Below are 20513 nucleotides of genomic sequence, written 5' to 3' on the forward strand. Positions count from 1 at the left end.
ACTTCATCTAACCCACCCCCATTTCTAAAATGAGACTCCTCTGGGAGGGTCAGGACCAGCCCCAGGAGGTGACACCCCAGTGCAGGTCTGAGGAGAGACCTTTTTTTTTTTTTGCCTTAGAGAGGGCTCTCTCACAACCTCCTTCCTCCGGCCTTAGGCAAATACCTGAAGGGTCTTTGGAAGGAAGGTGGGGGGTGTATTGTTTTTTTTGGGGGGGTACTGGAAGAGAGGGGACAGCTGACCCTGGATCCTAAGGCTACAGCCCAAAAGGACTTAGGAGCCCAGATAGGGGTTTACCTCTCACTGTATAGAAGGGGAATCAGAGGCCAAGAAGCTCAAGGGACGTTAACCAGCAGCTGGTTTCAGAGCCCGGTTACCCAGCGGGGGAGCCTGGGAAATCACACCCATCCAGCCTTGCTAAGGAGCTCGGCTTAGAACACATTCTTAGATTCTTGCAGGTTCTCAGAAGTTTTCATTCTTGAGGGCAAAGGGGCCCATTACACGCACTGGAGTTACCAGGCTAGGACGAGCAGGTTCTTACATAAAACAACTTGTGTAATAGCTTCCTCAGGCTGTGCCATGAGAGAGACTTTCCAGCAAATGGAGCTAAGCCCTCCGCCCCTTCCACCCCTCACTCCTGTGAGGGACTCTGGATTGCAATCCTCAGACCAGGACTAAAAGAGGCTTTGTTGTGGCTACTTCAGCAGTCTCCTTTAATTCAATTTGATATTTTACTTTAAGACATTTTATCTTAAGCATCTTATCTTGACCAAAAGGATACTCAGAAGGAAGATATGGGCCCCTCACTAAACTTCTGAAGAGGTGGGAGGGAGGAGCTCATTTCCCTAAGTACAGTTTCACAATCAGAACTAATCTAGTAAAACTAGCCCACAGAAAAGAGTGGGCTCAGCCCCAGGAGGAAGGCAGTCAGCTCCCTAGGCTTGGCCTGGGCATGGATGGAAATCTTCAAGTCTTCACTTGTTCAGTCTCTCTCCCCTTCTCCTGGCTCCTGCCCTCTCCCTGAATCCCTGAGAGGCCTCCCAACTGCAGAGGACCCTGGGTCTGTGTTTCAGAAGTATGGCCTCTTCTCCCATCTTTGCCTTGGAATCCCCCTCATCTCTACCCATCCTGGCTCTCTGACACACCAATGGCCTCCTCCTTATGGGCTAACCCTCCCATCTTTGCTTTCCACTCCCTCTCACCTTGTGTCCTCTGAGTTTGTCCTGCCCATCATTCCTCCCTCACATTCAATTTCTTCCTTTGTAGTGACTCAGCCTCTGCTACTAATCACCCTGGTCTGCCTGCCCCTGAAAAACCTGCCATTCTCATAGGCCATCACTCTCTAAAGTTTCTCCTAAATAAAATAAGCTATAAAGTGTTTCAGGAACTTGAACTGCCACAGAAAAGTCTGTCTCCTCACTTCTGAAACTTGGAGATTTCTCCCTCCCCCACTTTTGTGGGCTCAGGGTTCTCATGGCCTCCTCAGGGCAATACACACCACTGAGAGCAAAGAGAGGCTCTTGGAAGCCTGACTTGGGAGCTCTTAAGAGCCTCATTTTCCCCATCTGTAAAATGGGTAAAGAAACTATACTAAGTCCTAGAGATGTTTAAGTTACACACTTGTTATTCTTTGCCACTCCTTGTCCCCTGTTCACCATTCTTTTCTCCTCCACAATTCTTAGAGAAATAAACCAGAAGGGAATAATAAGACGCCAAGTAAGGGTCTTGAAAGCCCACCAAATGTTTCTTATGAAGTTCATCCCTCTACTCTTCTGATGGGGGTGGATGGACTCCAGCAAAAGACCTTGTCCCTGGGAGCAGCCCGTCTGAATGAAGGAATGCACGGACCCTGGAGAATTACCCTGTAGAGGCAGAGCTGGACGGAGGCCCACATTTACCTCGTCAATCTGGAGAGTAAGCGATGGACGTCAGCACCCAAGGCTGTCCGGTGTAAACGGAAGGACCAGGGCCTCCACAATTAGCAGAGTTAGCACTCCTTGCTCTGGGTCCTTTGTCGTACAAGGTCCCCCTGTCCCCCTGTTAGCCACCAGTTCTGTCAGGAAACACCTGCTAAAGCATTAAAGCTTTGCCCTTCTTTCCGAACCTGGCCACTTCCACCTCACCAGCCACTTTGCTCTGAAGTGCAGATGGGGACTTGATTGGCCCGGTCAAGCCAAGGTCTGCCCGAACCAAATGGTCCCTTTAACACAGATCTCCCTGATGACGGGGTCAAAATCATCAGGGAGATACATACATGTGGGAAACCCATAATGACTATCAGGCACCAAAGAGCAGGCAAAGAATGCTGGGATCTGCGTGGTAATACAAACTTCAACGTTTAAAACAAGAAATATGGAAGAGGAACAGTCAAATCCGACGAGAAACTCTTTTCAAAATGAGGCTAGAACATTAATGGCAGGCTAAAAAGTCACCAAGGCCTAGGGCTTGAAAGGAGTATGGCCCAAAGAAAAAAGAAATGTTTTGGATAAAAATAAAGCATGGAAATAAAGTCCTTATCTGTAACAAGTGAGAACTGAAAAATAAATGATCAAAAAAGCATTTATTCAATACTTGTTTGCTGGAGAGAGAATAAATTTATCAAATCACATCATTAGGTATGTTTTACTCTGAAATTAGAAATGCTTTTCCCTTAGAATAGACTCACACATGCTCATATGTTTATATACACACACAAATGCACACATTTCCACACATACAAAGAATCTGTTTCATTGAACTTTGATCTCTCCTCTAGTAGCAAGGCCCATCTTTGTTTCTCCCTTTAATTTAGTGATTTTTTTAAAGTTACTACAAAGGGACCACAGACCTACTTTCCTCAAGTCCTTTAACTGTGTCCCTGCACTTTTGCAGGCAGGAAGATTCCTTCATCGTCGGGACATCATCACCACCTTGTTCTAAATAACCAACATCACTGATGCAGTGAGAATTTTTGCTTACCTCCACTGCCACCACGATCAAGATGAGGTCCGTTTTTGAATGTGGAAAAACTGCATTTAATTGTGGAGACATTCCAATCAGGGCACAGTTGGTAACTACTGAGATGACACTCATGGTCTCAAAAGCCAACTAGAAAGAAAAAAAAAAGCTGTGTGATTAGCAAGTGTCTCAGTTTGTTCTGCCCCCTCCTCCATCTTTGCTTACTGTCACACTGGGACTGAAGGATGAAGAGAGGAACTACAGCAAATTTTTTTCCTGAGTTCCAAAAATTAAATTGTTTTCAATGCTGTTTTCCTATATTAGCAATTATCAAACTTTTTAGACCTTACATTCTTTTTTTTTTAACCTTGATATATTTTTATTTTATTTTATTTTTTTAAATTTTATTTTTTTATTCATTTTTCCAAATTATCCCCTCCCTCCCTCCACTCCCTCCCCCCGATGGCAGGTAATCCCATACATTTTACATGTGTTACAGTATAACTAGATACAATATATGTGTGTAAATCCCATTTTCTTGCTGCACATTAAGTATTAGATTCCGAAGGTATAAGTAACCTGGGTAGGTAGACAGTAGTGCTAACAATTTACATTCACTTCCCAGTGTTCCTTCTCTGGGTGTAATTATTTCTGTCCATCATTGATCAACTGGAAGTGAGTTGGATCTTCTTTATGTTGAAGATTTCCACTTCCATCAGAATCCATCCTCATACAGCATTGTTGTTGAAGTGTACAGTGATCTTCTGGTTCTGCTCGTTTCACTCAGCATCAGTTGATGTAAGTCTCTCCAGGCCTCTCTGTATTCCTCCTGCTGGTCATTTCTTACTGAGCAATAATATTCCATAACCTTCATATACCACAATTTACCCAACCATTCTCCAACTGATGGACATCCATTCATCCTCCAGTTTCTAGCTACAACAAAAAGAGCTGCCACAAACATTTTGGCACATATATGTCTCTTTCCACTCTTTAGTATTTCTTTGGGATATAAGCCCAGTAGTAGCACTGCTGGGTCAAAGGGTATGCACAGTTTGATAGCTTTTTGGGCATAATTCCAGATTGCTCTCCAGAATGGCTGGATTCTTTCACAATTCCACCAACAATGTATTAGTGTCCCCGTTTTCCCACATCCCCTCCAACATTCATCATTATTTGTTCCTGTCAGTTTAGCCAATCTGACAGGTGTGTAGTGGTATCTCTGAGTGGTCTTAATTTGCATTTCTCTGATCAGTAGTGATTTGGAACACTCTTTCATATGAGTGGAAATAGTTTCAATTTCATCATCTGAGAATTGTCTGTTCATATCCTTTGACCATTTATCAATTGGAGAATGGTTTGATTTCTTATAAATTAGAGTCAGTTCTCTATATATTTTGGAAATGAGACCTTTGTCAGAACCTTTCCTTTTAAAAATATTTTCCCAATTTGTTACTTCCCTTCTAATCTTGTTTGCATTAGTATTGTTTGTACAGAAACTTTTTAGTTTGATGTAATCAAAATCTTCTATTTTGTGATCAATAATGATCTCTAGTTCTCCTCTGGTCATAAATTCCTTCCTCCTCCACAGGTCTGAGAGGCAGACTATTCTCTGTTCCTCTAATCTATTTATGATCTCATTCTTTATGCCTAAATCATGGACCCATTTTGATCTTATCTTGGTATATGGTGTTAAGTGTGGATCCATATCTAATTTCTGCCATACTAATTTCCAGTTTTCCCAACAGTTTCTTCCGAATAATGAATTTTTGTCCCTAATGTTGGTATCTTTGGGTTTGTCAAAGATTAGGTTGCTATATATGTACCCTTTTTTGTCCTTTGTATCTAATGTGTTTCACTGATCTACCGGTCTATTTCTTAGCCAATACCAAATGGTTTTGGTGACTGCTGCTATATAATATAGCTTTAGATCAGGTACACTTAGACCACCTTCCTCTGAGTTTTTTTTCATTAGTTCCTTTGCAATTCTCGACCTTTTATTCTTCCATATGAATTTTGTTGTTATTTTTTCTAGGTCATTAGACCTCTTACATTCTTAAAAACTTTTAAAAATTTTATTACATTTATTAAAAATTACAAAACATTTTGTTTATGTGGGCTATATTGCTATTTACTGTCTTAGAAACTAAAACTGAAAATTATTTAAATATTCATCAGTTTATTATTCTGGGCATTTAACCCAATTGCCTCTCAAAAGAAAAAAGACCAGGGCAGCCAACAGAGCAAAAAACAGCAGCTGTAGATGATGCTCCATATTGGGGAAGAAGGAGAGGAAGAGAACAAGAGACATAAGAGGTAGGCCTGTATTCATGCCCTTTGGGGGCCCCTCTCTAGAATGGCACAGTAGGGAGGGTCTCCGGATGCTGGCGGCCCCCTCTGTACTCCTGAGAAAGTGTGCCTTGGGCCTGGACTCTCAAGACCTGGGTCCAGCCTGGTCTGTCACGTGGCAGACAAAGCTTTAAAAGAGATCCCCAAAGACACAAATGCATTCCTTCATGGGTCCAGCTTGAGCACTTCCTTGATGTCCCTGCAATTTCATCCATCTAGCAGTTCAGTGGTCCTGGGCTCACCCCCACCTCTGCTCACTTCCATTTCCTCGTCTTGGGAGGGGCCCACAGCTACCACCTGAGGGGCTGGTGTGGGAAAAGGCCCGCAAACTGAAGCTGCTGGGAAATACGGCCTCTCAGACAATATTCCTATCATTAAGAGCCTTGGACAGAATCATAAGCAGACTGCAGATGTGCCAGCTGTGAACACAGGACCAGAAGGAACCTATGTCAATCCCCTCATTTGATAGATAGGAAAACGGAGGCCCAGAGAAGGGACGAGATTTAATGAGGACCACTCGACAAGCTGAGAAGTAACCCCAGGATTAGAATCCAGATCCCCTCGATCTTTGCTCTTTAAACAAAACCAGAAAGGTCAAAAGAAAAAAGCCAGATTACCTGCCAGACACCAATACTTGCTGAAGGCTCTGCAAATGGCCGCTTGAAGACCTTGCACATTTTTAAGGCATCTGAATTAATTTCGGAAAAGTTGTTCAGAACGGCAAAGACAGCTGCTAATGGATAGACACATGAGAAAAGACTCACGTATCCAAACTGTAAGAACAGCTCCAAGTAATCATCAAAGGTGCCCTGAAAAAGAAAGGCACCACAAAGAAATCAGCACATTTCACTGTCACGGACAGCTCACAAAAAACAAAAAATTCCTAATATTCATGGCATATGTCTCCACTGATAGGCTATGGTACAGTCTCCCAGTTCCCCTATCTCCAACAATTTGTTTGAATTGAGCAACAAAAGCAAATTTAAGCCTGAAAAAACTACCTCCAGAATCAAAAATGAAAAGACTTTTTTTTTTTAAAGACATTCATTTCAAAGAGGAAGTAAATAATTCAGGATTACTGCTATTTTCTCGGATTTCCCCACAATTTAAAAATTAATTCATTAAATTCTGGTCTCATGTGCCCTACCTCCTACCTGCAATGACATCCTTTCTGTAAGTTCAGGAAGCCAGAAAACAAAAGGAGGCAAAAAATGGAAAAAGAGAAGAGTCAGGGTGGGGAAATGTTGGGGAGAGAGAAGAAGACTAAAGGGAAATTGAGGAAATTCTTTTGTAACTGGGTTGGGAATCTTGACTTGGCACATTGCCTCTCATTTCTGTGAAAGGCACAGTGTTAAGTGCTGTTCAAAACGATTTCAAATGGTTCAGAGGGGAAGATGCCCTCTTAAGAACGAAGGTTTGAAAAGAGAAGAATCACTGAAAGAGCTACAAAGCTGGGTTAATTAGGAAGGTTCACTGGGGGTGGAGGATGGGGGGAAGTAAGAGATTATAAAAACAGAAGAAGTCTTTTTAAAGTTCAGTTAATAATTAACCTTTAGTCTTTTAAAAAAGCTTCTACACAATAAACCTCAAAGAAGGATAAATAAATGGCATCGTCTCCACTTTGGAGGAGCCAGCCTCCAAGCCAGAGAGGGCAGACACAACCTGCCAAGGAGACCCACAAGAATTTCTGCAGGGGGCCGCTAGGTCAGCTTCAGGGTCACTCTGTACAGAAAGGCAAGGTCAGCTCCCCAGGGCAGCGACTGCCCAGCACCTAGGACAGCGCCTCAGCCCAGGAAGAAGGAGCCCAGGCTGTGGGATTCTATAGGCTCCAGCCCCGGCTGCCGCCTCCCAAGAGACCCGATCAGTGCTGTGTATCCCCTCTGTGGGCATTGTCCAAGTGGATGCAGGATGGTTGGCTTTCAAGAAAATGTTGTGGACCACAAAATATCTTTATTCACAAATGGGCACAAATACACACCTCCACCTGTTCAGAGTTGACATATAGGTGCAGGGGTGGTCAAAGGGGAGGGTGTGTACATATACCTCTCCACAGTGTCTCTCTGTCTCTGTCTCTCTTTGTTTTTCCTCTTTGTCTCTCTGTTGTCTGTCTCTGTCTCTCTTCTCTCTGAGTTTGTCTCCATCTCTCTGTCTCTGTCTGTCCCCTTCCCTTTCCTCCCCTCCCTTCTCCTTCCTTCCCTTTCTCCCTCCCCCTCCTCAAAAGTCCTCAAAGTTATTAAAGCCTTTAGGCTACTCTTTATTATATACAGAGATAGACTTAGACCCATTTTAAAATTTAAGCAGAACATCCATTCCTAGAAATCACAGTGGCCTGGGTATGCTCTTAGCACGCAGAGTCAAGTCAACCTTGGGGAATTCTTTTTAGGGAAATGGAGAGATGCCACCAATATAAGGACCACATGCGAAAAACCGAATCACTGAGAAAAGGTCATTAGATCTGGTCACCGTGAGGTTGGGGCTAAATGAGTCTTGTGTAGAGGAGAAGCTCATTATCCTTTTGTTGGATTGCTTTTCCCCTAAGCATGGCAGAAGTATCTTCCTTTCCTCTCCAGCTGCCCCACTCTGGACTTTATCATCATAAATACCTCTTCTTTACCTGGGAAAGAACTCACACCTACTCAGTGCCCTCTGGCCTGTCTGGGAGGGTGGCGAAGAGCTCCCTCCAGGTCCTTTGATGACAGGGAATACCTTTTTTCATATTATTGGGAGAATTTTTTATTTTTTATTCCTTTTTATTATTACTTAAAGGAGGAGAAGCAAGGGTCTTTTCTCCTAGTTCAAAAGTTATTGAGCTGGCTGAAACCTGTCCAATGGGATATGAAAAGCTTATCAGAAACTCCGACCCAGGTTAAGGGTTATTTTTGGACTTTCTGAAACTCTGCTTAAGCACACAGAAGTAACCTAGCTCATGAACTCAAAGTAGAAATGTTTTACCCATAACGGTATCTGCATTCTTAGCACACAGAAGGTGTTTCATAAATGTTTATTGGCTGACTGGCAGTTAGGCTAACCATCAAGTCACCCTTAACCCAACTCGACTCTATGTAGACTGATAATTGTGTGTTGATTATTTCATCACACATAAAAATGAAGAGAGAATGGAAGGACAATTTTTGACCACAAGCCAGCCTAATGACAGGAGGCATCAGTACTAAGGTAGGCTTTTCAAAGACATCCCAACTCAAATATTTTATTTCTAATCCATTAAGTGGAAGTTTGTTTTCTGGAGGTTACATGTAAGCTGTCAAGAAAGCTCCCAGATCTCCGCCCCCTGCTCTTCACCTGTCCATTAGAGACTTCTTTCATTTGCTGCTGCTTTTTCTAGGGCCACTGGCCTGGCTCTACCTTTAGAGGTAATAGGCCCGACTCCATCAAGATCTGCAACATTTTTAGAATTTCAGTATCTGCTTTTATAGTTGTTCAGCAACGTCTGATTCTTCTTAGCAAAGACTATGAGAGGTTTGACATTTCTTTCTCCAGCTCATTTTACAGATGAGGAAACTGAGGTAAGTAGGGTGAGGTGACTTCCTCAGGGTCACATGGCTAGGAAGTGCCTGTGGCTGGATTTGAACTCAGGAAGAGGAGTTTTCCTGACTCCAGGCCTAGAGCTCTGCCCACTGGATCAGTAACTTTTAAGTGTTAAATGAGTGCTTTCAGGGGACCCCTGAGAAACGGTCATTTCAGCGCTACCGCCCATTACAATGTATTGGTATAAGGCTCTTAACAGGTTTCAGCCCCAGGAAAGCTCAGCTGGGCCAACAGGTGACCCCCATTCAGACTCACCAAGTAGGTCCCCTTTTCTTTTTCCAGGATGATTTGTTCGTACAGAGTCACGTCCACATCTGCTTTTAAAGCCTGCACCTTCTTCTTCACCCGCAAGCCGTACTTTCTTTGGAGCCAGTAAGGAAGAAGGGTTTCTACGATTTGGTTCAGAATCTGAGAAGTAATCAGCAGCGTAGCCAGGCTCTACAGAAACACAAAGCCCAAGAGCTGAGCAAGGTACAAACGACGGCACATTTGTAACGAGGGAACGGGTGACAAGCATCTGCCGCCGGAAACATGCAGGGCTTGGTCTGGGAGCTGCTCGGGGTCACTAGTGTCCCTTCATCCAGCTCGCTGGGCCAGGGCTGTGCCAGGGCAGAGGCAGCTCACCACATGGGCGGAATTTCTGATCCTTTAATTAATCGTTTCTCTATTACCGGAATTATTACAGGATATTACAGGAATATGCAACACAACAAGGTCCAGAGCAAGATATGACATCATCACCTATCTCTTGGCCAAGGGGAGCGATCGATCACCTGGCTCTGGCTCAGAAGAGTTCTCAGAGAGGCACAAAGATGTCCCCACTTTGGGCAAGACTCAGAGATGACCTCACAGAGACAAAACCTTCTGCACACGTAAGGAAGGAAGGGGATCCCCCGGAGGATGTGCCCACAGCCACTCCTGAACTCTCCCAAGAAAATGGCTTATTCCTTAGAGGTCTCTCCTACATTAGAAAAAATGAAAACTGACAGACCCAAACAGGCTTCGAGAGGGGAACAGCGAGTGGGAAAGAGGGGAACAGAATGGGATGTGCTTTATTGTTTCCCACTTTGGCAATCTATAAAACTAAGTGTGGTAAAAAAAAAAAAAGGGATGACAGGTTTATCATTTTGGTGCTGGGATGGACCTCGGGGATCATTTTTCACTGGTCTCCCCACCTGAACTATGTGAATATTGCAAGGGAGCATGGGGAGTATTTGCTCAGTCAACACACTACTGAGAGCAACTTGTTTTCTTTCTAATGTGTATAAAGATGGAGCTCAATTCAATCAATCCATCAATCCCCCCACTCTATTTAGCCCAGATTTCTTTATCAAGTGAGAACATCTCTGTTGAATGGATCAACAACAGGCATTTCACTTACATTAACACAGGGGCTGAGAATAAAATCAGTTACAAGAACAGAGAGGACCCTTCCACTGGCACCCTAGTAGTAGTCGGCCCTGAATGGCAGTGACTTCATGGGAACTAAGGGCACAGTAGGCCCACTAAAGAAAGGCTGTCTCATGACTCTGCAGAGAGCCTAGAAGAAAATCTCTGCCGAGTCCAAGGGGGACACTTTGAGAACTTCAGAAAAAGATTTGCCCGTAAGTGTGTAACCTTTATCTGATGGCTTATCTTGGGGAGGGGAAGGAAGGAGGGAGAAAAATTTGGCACGCAAAATCTTATGAAAAAAAAATGAATGCTGAAAAGTATTTTTCTATGTAATTGGAAAGATAAAATACTATTTTAAAAAAAGACTCGCCTTCATATACTCCATGCTAATGCTCCTTTCCCACTGATGGGGAGGTATAGGTACTGATGGAAGACCATGTCAGAGATTTTCTTTTTTTGGGAGGAGGGTGTTGTTCCTAAAATCCTAACATCACCTGGTAGATGCCCTTTTATAGAAGCTAATTAAAAATGACTAACTGCTATTAGTAATCAGGAAAAGAAGTCCAGTGACAGAAGTTCATGGGCTACAGTGCAGAGAATTTAACCCCCACCTCTTAAGCTGAACCATCATCAAAATGAAATATAACTTTTCCTTCAAAGTTTTCATAATTTGCCTCTGTACAAAATTCTAAAGTTTCTGGTTAGTCCCCAACCCCCTATTTACCTATCAGGGAGCTTGGGCTTTAACAAATTTTCCCCTAAAAATCAATCTAAAGACATCACACAAATGGGGAAAAGTACAACCTGTTATTTGAGAAAAGGCCTAAATTTAATAAGCAATCTCTAAGAAGCAAAAGCCTCTCCTCAGTTTTCTGTTCCCTTCAGGTGAAGTGAATTGGCCATAACAGCCCACTAAATATCTAGTTTTATTAGAAATGGGCCTTGACAAGTCGTGGGCCCTGGCTGGTGGTGACACGCAGTATGGGGAGAGGTGGGCTTCCTTGTGCTCACTAACAGGTGCTCCTGTCCTCCTGTCCTAGTCTCAGCTCCCGCTTGGACTCTGACCACAAGCGATGAGAAGGACAGAAGGCACAGAGAGACAGCCACCCACGAGCTCCACTTTGGAAGACTCCTTGGGGGACCCTGAGGATCCTTCAAGAGTCTTCCTCTGACCCTAATCTGATCTGAGTTTCAGCTGACAAAGGAAACCAAGGCCTACTACCAAAAAAGCTTCCTTCCCCTTCCTCTTGCCTCTTGTTTGTAAGCAGGGGCTGAACAGATGCACCTTAACATCTAGATCTCTGCTTTCAAAGGTCTGTGAAACTTCCGGTATGGAAGCAATCTCCTTCACCGTAGCTCCCAAAGGATTGCACTGGGAAGTGAGAGGGAGAACTTGAACCCAGGCCATGCACAAGGCTGGTTCTCTAGAAGAGCTATTTGGCCAAAATCTCATTTTAAAAAATCATACTGTTTTTCACACTCACCTGTCGCAAAAGTTTCATGTCTTTCATCACAAAGGCAATGTAGAAGAGTGATGCGAAACAATTTAGAAAGTTGAACTGCCAAAAGAAAAAAAAATTCAGAGTTAAATTAAAAAGTTAATTAAAAGCATTCTCAAAAACTCAAAAGGGAAAATGTTAACTATATTTTAAAAAATAAAAGCACTTTTTTAAAAATAAGGAGTTTTAAAAAACAATCTAACCTTCCCTACCTGTTTTTTAAATGTATTTTATTTTTAAAAACAGAAAATTCAAAAGAGAACATTGCCTGCCATGTGCTCAGCAGAATATAACAACAAATACCAGATCAAGAAAGTATATATATATATATATATATATATATATATATATATGTGTGTGTGTGTGTGTGTGTATGTGTATATATATATAAAATCAGTAGAAATTATGAGAATCCATCTTTTCTTTACTTCCTTGTAAAATGTTTTGTTCTCCTCTGCACACTTTTTACTTTATTCTTTTTTTACTCTTTCATCCTCCAGTCCCTGTAAGCAGACTATAGTCAAGAAAGGATATTTTATATATACATATGTATGCACACACATACACACACACACTTCCTATCCCTGCCGACTCTTTGCTTTAATTCTGCTCTTTAACTTGCTTTGCTATTATTTGACCTCTCCCCACCAATGGATCCCTCCCTTGTTTCTTCCCTCGCTTTTCACTTCTCCATCCCTCTTATTTCTTTACAGATTTTGAAGAGTGCTATACCCTTCAGAGTATATATGTAGTGTTGCTTATTAAACCTATTCCTGATGTAAGTAGATTTTCAGAACTACGAGCCCTCCCGCCCAATGCCTCTTTATCTATTCCTCCTCTGTACTTCATTTGTATGACATAATTACTACTTTTACCTCAGTCTTTCTTTTGAACTAGCCTATTGTTGATGTCAATCTTAAACATATGCTGTAAATTTCCCATGTAAAAAAAAAATAACTTTTTTCATATGGAGTTCCTTGAAATTGGATATTGGCTCTTACATATTAAATTTTCTATTAAGTTTGGGTTTGATTGATAGAAAGTCCTAAAAATCTTCAAGTTTGTTGAATGTCCATTTTTTCTCATTCACTATTATAATTTTGCTGGATATATTTTCGGCTGTAGACCCTTCTTTTGATTGTCAGTAGTTATGATTCCAGGACATATGATCTTTTATTATGGTTGCTAGCAAGTCCTGTACAATTCTAATTGTAGCCCCAAGAGTTTAAATTTTTTTTTTCTTGTGTCTTGTAAAATTTTCTCTTTGATCTGGGGTTTCTGAAATTTGGCAATAATATTCCTATGTGTTTTCCACTAAGGATCTTGCTGAGGTAGTGATTGGTGGATTTTTTTTCTGTTTCTACTTTCCCCTCATGTTCTATCACTCCAGGACAATTTTCTTGGATTATTTCTTGCGTTACTGTCTCAAGGTCCTTTTTTTGGTCACAACTTTCAGGCAATCCAATTATTCTTACATTTTCTCTTTTTGATCTGTTCTCCAGATCTCCAGATTTTCTTATAAGATCTTTCATATTCTGTTCTATTTTTTTCATTCTTTATAATCTGTTTTGTTATTTCTGTCTCTCATAACTTTACTGGCTTCCCCTTGCCCAATTCTAATTTTCAAAGAGTTATTTTTATCTTTGAGACTCCTGTTCTAATTGGTTAATTTTTTTCCCCATAATCTTGGTTTTCTTGGATGGTTTTTATTTTTTTCTTTAGTATTTCTTCAATGTCTCTCATTTGATTTTTAAATTCTTTTTTGAGTTCTATAAATTCTCTCTGGGCAGGGAGCCATTTTACGTTACTCTTTGAGTAGAAGCTTTTTTTACTTCAGTATTCTCTGAAGATGAATCCCGGTCTTCCCTGTTCCCATAATATGTTTCCATGGTGGGGGGTCTTTCTTCTTTGCTGGTTCATTTTTTTTTAATAAGAAGTATTAGTATAAGCACTCTAATTCTGAGGTGGGTGATGGTGCCTCAAGGTTCCCTTCAGCTTTTCCGTCTGACCTGGAACCCCAAACCAAGAGCTCCCCCCTCCTGCTGAGTGCTGGCAGCCAGTGCATCCCTGCCCCCCTAGTCTGCACTCCCGGTGTGCTGGCTCCTTCTCCCCCGGGGTCATGTCTCAGCAGTACAGCTGAGCCTGGTGTTCCCAATCAGCTGAGGTTCCCTGAGTCTTCCCAGCCTCAGACCCCGACTCCTCCAAGGTAAATGTCTCAGTGGTCCTGAGGCTCCAACCACCCTCAGTTTGTCCAGGAGATCCCGCTTCGTCTTTCTATAGTGCTAGCCCGGAGTGTTTGTACTTCACATGGGTTAATCCCCAGCCCCAGGTCTTTCTTCAGATCTTCCTGGGTTGGGTCGGAGGACCCCAGCTCTGCCCCAAATCTTCTTGGCTTTTTCCCAGTCTATGTTCTCTCAAAGGTGCAAATTTGTTCTGTTATGGGAGAAATCTGGAGAGCCTGAAATTTACCTCCCTCCCCCTCTACTTTCCCAGAATCCTCCTCTCCTCACCTGTTTTTCCTTTCCCCCTTTTTCTATCTCCTTCTATCCTTTCTGACCCATCTCTCTGTCTTCTCTCACTGAAGGTGATGTCAACAACTTCACTGGCAACTGAGCCTCCTGACTGGGACCCAGGGGAGGCCTGCTGCTGCTTCCCGACCCAGTCATAAGGAGGGAGACCAGAAAGGAGGGGAACAGAGGGGCAGGGGGCAACATGGGAGGGCCAGGAAGGGCATCTCGAGAGGTGCGGCCCAGCTAAGCTGAGGCAGGGCCTGCCAAGGCCTGTAGGCCCAGGCCTGCTTGCGAGGGCCAGGCCAGGGCCAGGAGTCTAGAGAAGAGAGCTCCTGACTCCTGGCTCCTCAAGCACAGGCCCTTCTGCCAGCCTCTGGCCAGCAGCGGGTAGAGGTCTTTCCTAAATGTCCTGCTGTCTCAGGCAGAGAAGACCAGCTGTAACTTAACCTTTCTGGATGGCTCAGCTACAGAAGAGGCTGCCCTGGAGCCCCTTGGTCCTTCACTGACCGGCCCCCCAGGACTCCTCTATTAATCTCTCATCTGCTCCCTAACGGTCAGTCTGCCAGCCCACTCGGGGCTCCTGCTTCTGAGGCTGTATGAAGACATAAAAAGTAAGAATAATGAGGCAAGGGAGGACTTGAATGTGCTTTAAAGCATGGACTTTGTGCCAGCCGTTTTTACTGGCCAGGTATGTTTCAGGTGTGGCTTTTGCTTTCTTTAACTGTTTCCCAGACAACGAAGGCCGCCATCATGGCTGAATTCCAAACAAATGAGGTATAAATGTGCTAACAATTTTTGATTGTCTAGGATGATGAAGGACAGGAATAGGACAGATCCCTGAAACCCACCCACCCAGAATGGCGCTCTCTGATCTATGAATACCTTACACTGACAGCAAGTTACAAGGCCCACCTTCCTCAGGGTGGCAGCACTTATGGGCCAAGCCGTGTGCCATACTGCCCTGTCCCTGGGCGCTGTGCCGAGGGCACTACGTGGCGGCAGGCAGGAAGAACATCCTTCCTGTGACTCCTGGGAACACACCGTGTCTTTCACCAGATACAGCTCAGTTAATTCCATGCAACGCTATCTCTTTCTAACACAGAGGTCTCCTTTCTTTCTCCTGTATTTTCTATGCCCTTTTTTCCTAACTCAGTTACCTTAGGGAAGCATCTCTGTCTGTCTGTCTGTCTGTCTCTCTCTGTCTTTCTCTTTCTCTCTCTCCTGGCTTTTCTTTCCCACCTTCCCTTTGTTAGTCAAAAAAAAAAAAAATTAAGTGCCCTTAATCATGTAGCATAAATGAAAGAGCAGCAATATGTGTGAACCAAGCATTAAAAAACCCTAAATCTTAAATGAAATTAGTTACATTAATGAAAAACAATGTTGAAAGCCCTGAGAAAAGCCATAAAAATTTCTATCTACTTCCTCATCTTTTTAAACTAGATTTCCTTAAATCTTAACTTTCCAGATAAATCGAAAAGATTTTTATTTAATTTTGTTGTTTTGTCTGTTTAATTAAACCATTAGTGAGTACTGTAACAATATTGTCTTGTACTATTTTTTTTATTGCAAATATACAAAACATAATTAGGTAGTGGGTTAAATAAGCTTTTGTGGACTACCCTGGGAACTATTCTTTTTTTTTTTTAACATGTTATTTCTATGGGAAAGTATGTTCCAAATTTCAAAAAGCAGACTTTCTTATTGTTGTTACAAAACTTACTCATAAGTTGGGGATTTAAAACTTTTATGTGTAAATAGGGGTTTTTTTTAGTTTTGTTTTGTTTTGTTTTGTTTTTAATAACAAAACTCTTTCCTTGTTGAAGTAGTAAGGAACCGATGGCTCTGGGGTCACCAATGAGAAAACTAAGACTATGGCTAAGCTATAACTGTAATAAATTGTTTCTAGATAATTGAAAATTAGCAGCAAATTTCATTCCTATTTGTATTTTCTCATATTCTATTTACTTTCCTAACTTAATTAAGAACACAGCCCCAATATACACTGGAAACAAGTCTTTGTAATTCATTTCTAGGAGTTATGAGTTTTTGTCATAAAGAAAACCAAGCTCCGGGGCAGTTCAAGAGTACGATGGATAGAACGTGGTTCTTGAAGTTAGGAGAACCGGCCTCAGATACTTAACTCTTCCTGGCTGCGTGACCCTGGGCAAGTCACCTAACCCCAAATGCCTCAGCAAAAATAATAAAACAAAATAAACATTGCAAAGAAAAAACCCGCCATACTTACCACCAACACCTTGAGGACGAGGTGATTTTGATAGGCAGATTCCAGCCTGTGATTCTCTGAAATTGCAATCAGAAATGGTCACATTTCTCCCTCAGACAAGAAGCAACATTCAGTTAATAACAACATCAGACAAATGTCACCTGGGCTAACGGCGCCGTGTCAAGCACTGGCCTCTCATCAGCCATTAAAGACCTGACTGTGCAGCCTTCCTTCCCTTACCACTAGATAAACACTTAGATAAGGGGGGGGAATGAAAGAAAATAGGGGTGATATTGGCTTGGATGGTGAGATAAGAAAGGATATCTAAGGTGGTACAGTCTCCATAAATTAAGGGGCTGAGTAATGAATTGTCTCCAAAAGCAATCTGAGCAAGTCGGAGCAAAAAGGAATGCTGTCATTGGCGGGGGCACGGTGCTCACTCAGAGCTCTCCCACCAGGGCCCCTGCGAGAGCCGGCCCTGAGCCCCGGGGTTCAAAGGGCCAAAACTAAGGCTCCCACATTTGAACCTTCCCATCCTGGGGAAAGTGGGCAGCATCCAGGGAGCTCGGGATACTTCTAAGGGGCTGAGGGTACCGAGGAAAACAATAAAGGGACGCTGCCCTGGATCCCCACTCCAGTCAGAAACATCTTTACGGGATTCCCAGCAGCCTCCCACAAGGTTTTGGCTGATCCACACTTTTCTTGGAAAGCCAAAGAACCCAAGGACCGAGGTGTCCCTGAGCCGGCTGCCCCCAGAACGACCGCAGGGAAGTCCGGCTTTCTGTACAATGACCCAGGACAGAGGCGGCTCTCACCCCAGGAGGTCAGGAACTCGGCGGCGAAGCGGTAGAGCCGGTTCATGATCTCGATGACGATGGCGTAGATGATGCTGGGCACGAAGAGCAGCATGTTGGTCAGCTCGGGGACGCTGCTGTCGCGGTGCAGGTCCTGGGCCCAGGCTTCCAGGTCAAAGTAGACCATCATGACGTAGAGGGAGAAGTAGAGGCAGAGGCAGACAAAGGGCAGCGAGACCAGGTAGATGCGCAGCTGCCTCTTGAAGCTCGAGTAGAGGGGCTCCTCCCGGCCAGTGACGGGGTTGACGCCCAGGACGCCGTGGAAGCCGGGCCGAGGCTCCTCGAACTGCCTCTTCATCAGCAGCGTCCCCCAGCGGTAGGTCATCAGCGCGCAGCCGCGCTTCCACACCTCCAAGATCACGGTGGACCAGATCAGGTTGAAGGAGGCAAAGATCACGTACTTGTCGTAGTCCTCCCAGTCAAACACGTAGTAAGGCAGGCCAATGAGCGCCATGGGGATCAAGGCGAAGGTGAAGTACTCCAAGAAGGCAAAGTAAAGGGCGATGGTTTCCCCGAAATACATGCGGATGTCGTCTGTGGGGTGGGAAACAACAGAGGGATCTGAGCCCGGCATGCTGGGGGGTGGGGCAGCCCCCCCGCTCAGGCCTTAGGCGGCCCTTTACCTCACCCAGAGCACCTTCGCTCTCGGGATGCTGGGGGAGGAGAGAGCAGGTTCCATGAGCCCCCCCGAGAACCTGGGACCACACCCCCACCTGCTTCCGAGGCTCCTGTCAGAGAGCCACAAGGAAGGCTGGGTGCTCCCCACCTCTGAAATCACTGGCTAAAAATGGAGGCCCACCACTCACCCTCAGGGGGACAAGGCCTGAACCCCATTAGAGCACCCCATGGTGACCAGATCTCAGGCAGCACCTGGTCCAAATCCCCGGCCCCAGGTTTGCCCTGCACTCTCTGGAGTCGGGGGACATTCATTCATTATAGTGAGATCCTGACCAAGGGGGGAGAGCAGAGGGCCAGGAGCCCAGGGCAGGCTCTCACCACAGCTCCTAAGCTCCCCTGCTATGGGAAGGGAAGCCGCAGACCCCTATCTGTAAAAAGGAGGGCAGGATAATTCTAATTCTAAATTATCAAGTCCCCTTTCCTTGCAGGAGCTGGGTTCTTGAGGGGCACGTTCAGCCTGCAACTGGCAAGATGAGCTTCTCCAGGATCCCGGGACGGGGCCAGGGTTCCCACTTGTACCACTCTTCCCTTTACCACTGTAAAGAGGAACGGGGGTTTTCATTTCCCCCAACCTCATACCCTCTGACTCCCACGGCTTTTTCCACACAGCTGTCATAGGGGGCCCAGAGCACCGAGCATGGCCATCTTCATTCAGGCCTTGACAGGAGCTATTCCTGGACACCAGGAGCATGACGTGGTCTCAGATGCAAGCTCCAGGTCAGCCCAAAGCCTGCAAAGAACAACCAGAGCAGATCCCACCAAAGAGGAGTCTGGATCTCTGCTGTTCTAAACCAACAAGGCTTTCCAGGTGGTCGCTAGTGGCTGACTCCAGCAGCTACTGTTAACTAGGCCCAAACCCAAACTTTAGGAGCCTGAAGAGCTCAAACTGGGAGGTAGAGATGGGCAGCAATCAGACCCCTTTGGGAGCACAGAGTTTGGTCCTAATATCCAGTCTGAAGTCAGGAAATAGGCTAGGAGAATAAGCAAGCAAACAAAAGAAAGAATTCCACAATAAAAAGTTTCAAATGAAAAGAATGACTCCAAAACATCTATAAACAAAGCTTAAAAAAAATAAAAAAACATATCTTGGGACAAATTTAGCTAGAATTCCTAGAGAAGATGAAGCAAAAGTTTTTAAGAGAATGTACAAATGTTTCTATAAACAAAATGGAAGTGCTAGTGGAAAATATTGAAAAAGAAATTAGAGTTATAGAAGAAAGAATTGGAAAATGAATTAATTATTATAGCACAAGAGATTTTTAAAAAAACCAAAAAACAAAAAACTTGCCCAAGCAACAAACTCCCTGAACATCAGAATGAACCAAAGAGTAGTCAATAACTCCACAAAGGCAACAAAAAGTATTAAAACAAAATCAAAAAACCTAAGAAATTTAAAGAAAATGTAAGGAGTCTTATAACAAAGAAACAAAAAACAAAATACAAAATTTACTTGGAGAGTAAGGAGAATAAATTTAAGAATCATTGGACAAGATAAACGTCATGACCAAAAAAAGAGCCTAGAATATATAGCTTAAGAAATCTTGAGAAAACTGTCTACAATTCTTAGAACCAAAAGGCAACATGGAGCCAGAGAGAACCCACCAGTCACTTCTTGAAAGAAACTCCAAAATAAAACCTTTCAACAATGTTGAGCCCAAATCCAGAATTTCTACGTCAAAGAAAATTTTCTGCAAGCAAATAATGAGATCATCTCCAGGGATTGAGGAGCCACAATAAGAATTACACAAATTAGCAGCCAGCACTTTAAAGGAGCAGAGAGCTTGGATTTTTCAGTATTTCAAAAGGCAAAAGATATGAACTTACAAGTCAAGAATAACCTACTCATCAATACTCAGCAATATAGGAGGAAAAATAGATTTTTAATGAAATAAAGGATTTCCCAGAATTCTTGATCAAAAGATCAGAGTTCAGAAAAGTCTGGAAGTGCAAATCTCAAAAGGGATAGAGGAATAAACAACCATAAGGGGCTAAACAAGGATAAATTACTAACATTCAATGTGGGAGATGATACATGTGTTCCCTCTAACCCCTGCAGGAGTCATGGAGGGACAGATAAGAGCTGGGAATTGTTCTGTCTTAATAATCATAAAAGAAGAATAGAAAAGGAGGGAATGCGAAATACCCTGAGCAGAGGGAAGGAGAGGAAGGAGACAAAGGGAAATTACCTCATGTCATCAAGGTGTGTAAGGAAGCATCTGTGTAAACAAGGAAGAGGGCATGAGGGGAGCTGGTGACACTAGAGCCGTATTCTTCTTTGAACTCATCAAAGGAAGGAAGAAAACAGTTACCTAGAGAGGTGCACTTCATTCAACAGGGAGATGGAAGGGAAAGGCAAGAAGGAGAAGAGGAAACCAAAGGGAAGGCAGATTAAGGCCGGAAGTAGTCCTAGGCAAAACAAAATATAATTAAGGATACGAGTAGCTACTTTTTGAGGTTTCAAAGAGGGGTAATCTGAGGAGAGGCCCATCTATCAGTGAATGCGTGAACAATCTGAAAAGATGGT

At 43.6% G+C, this 20513-nt stretch overlaps 1 protein-coding gene across 2 annotated transcripts in view; it reads right to left on the reverse strand.

Annotated features, from left to right (window-relative positions):
• Positions 1-20513, reverse strand: part of ANO10 (anoctamin 10) — a 165320-nt gene that overhangs the window by 121160 nt on the left and 23647 nt on the right. For both annotated transcript variants that reach the window (XM_074266962.1, XM_074266963.1), the window contains exons 6-11: positions 17273-17845; positions 16479-16534; positions 11709-11783; positions 9088-9270; positions 5904-6095; positions 2959-3087 (exon numbers count right to left, since the gene is read on the reverse strand). In XM_074266962.1, the coding sequence (XP_074123063.1) occupies positions 2959-3087; positions 5904-6095; positions 9088-9270; positions 11709-11783; positions 16479-16534; positions 17273-17845 (1208 nt within the window). The remainder of the gene's footprint in view (positions 1-2958; positions 3088-5903; positions 6096-9087; positions 9271-11708; positions 11784-16478; positions 16535-17272; positions 17846-20513) is intronic.

This window comes from Sminthopsis crassicaudata, chromosome 5, assembly GCF_048593235.1.
Source record: "Sminthopsis crassicaudata isolate SCR6 chromosome 5, ASM4859323v1, whole genome shotgun sequence".
Lineage (NCBI taxonomy): Eukaryota > Metazoa > Chordata > Mammalia > Dasyuromorphia > Dasyuridae > Sminthopsis > Sminthopsis crassicaudata.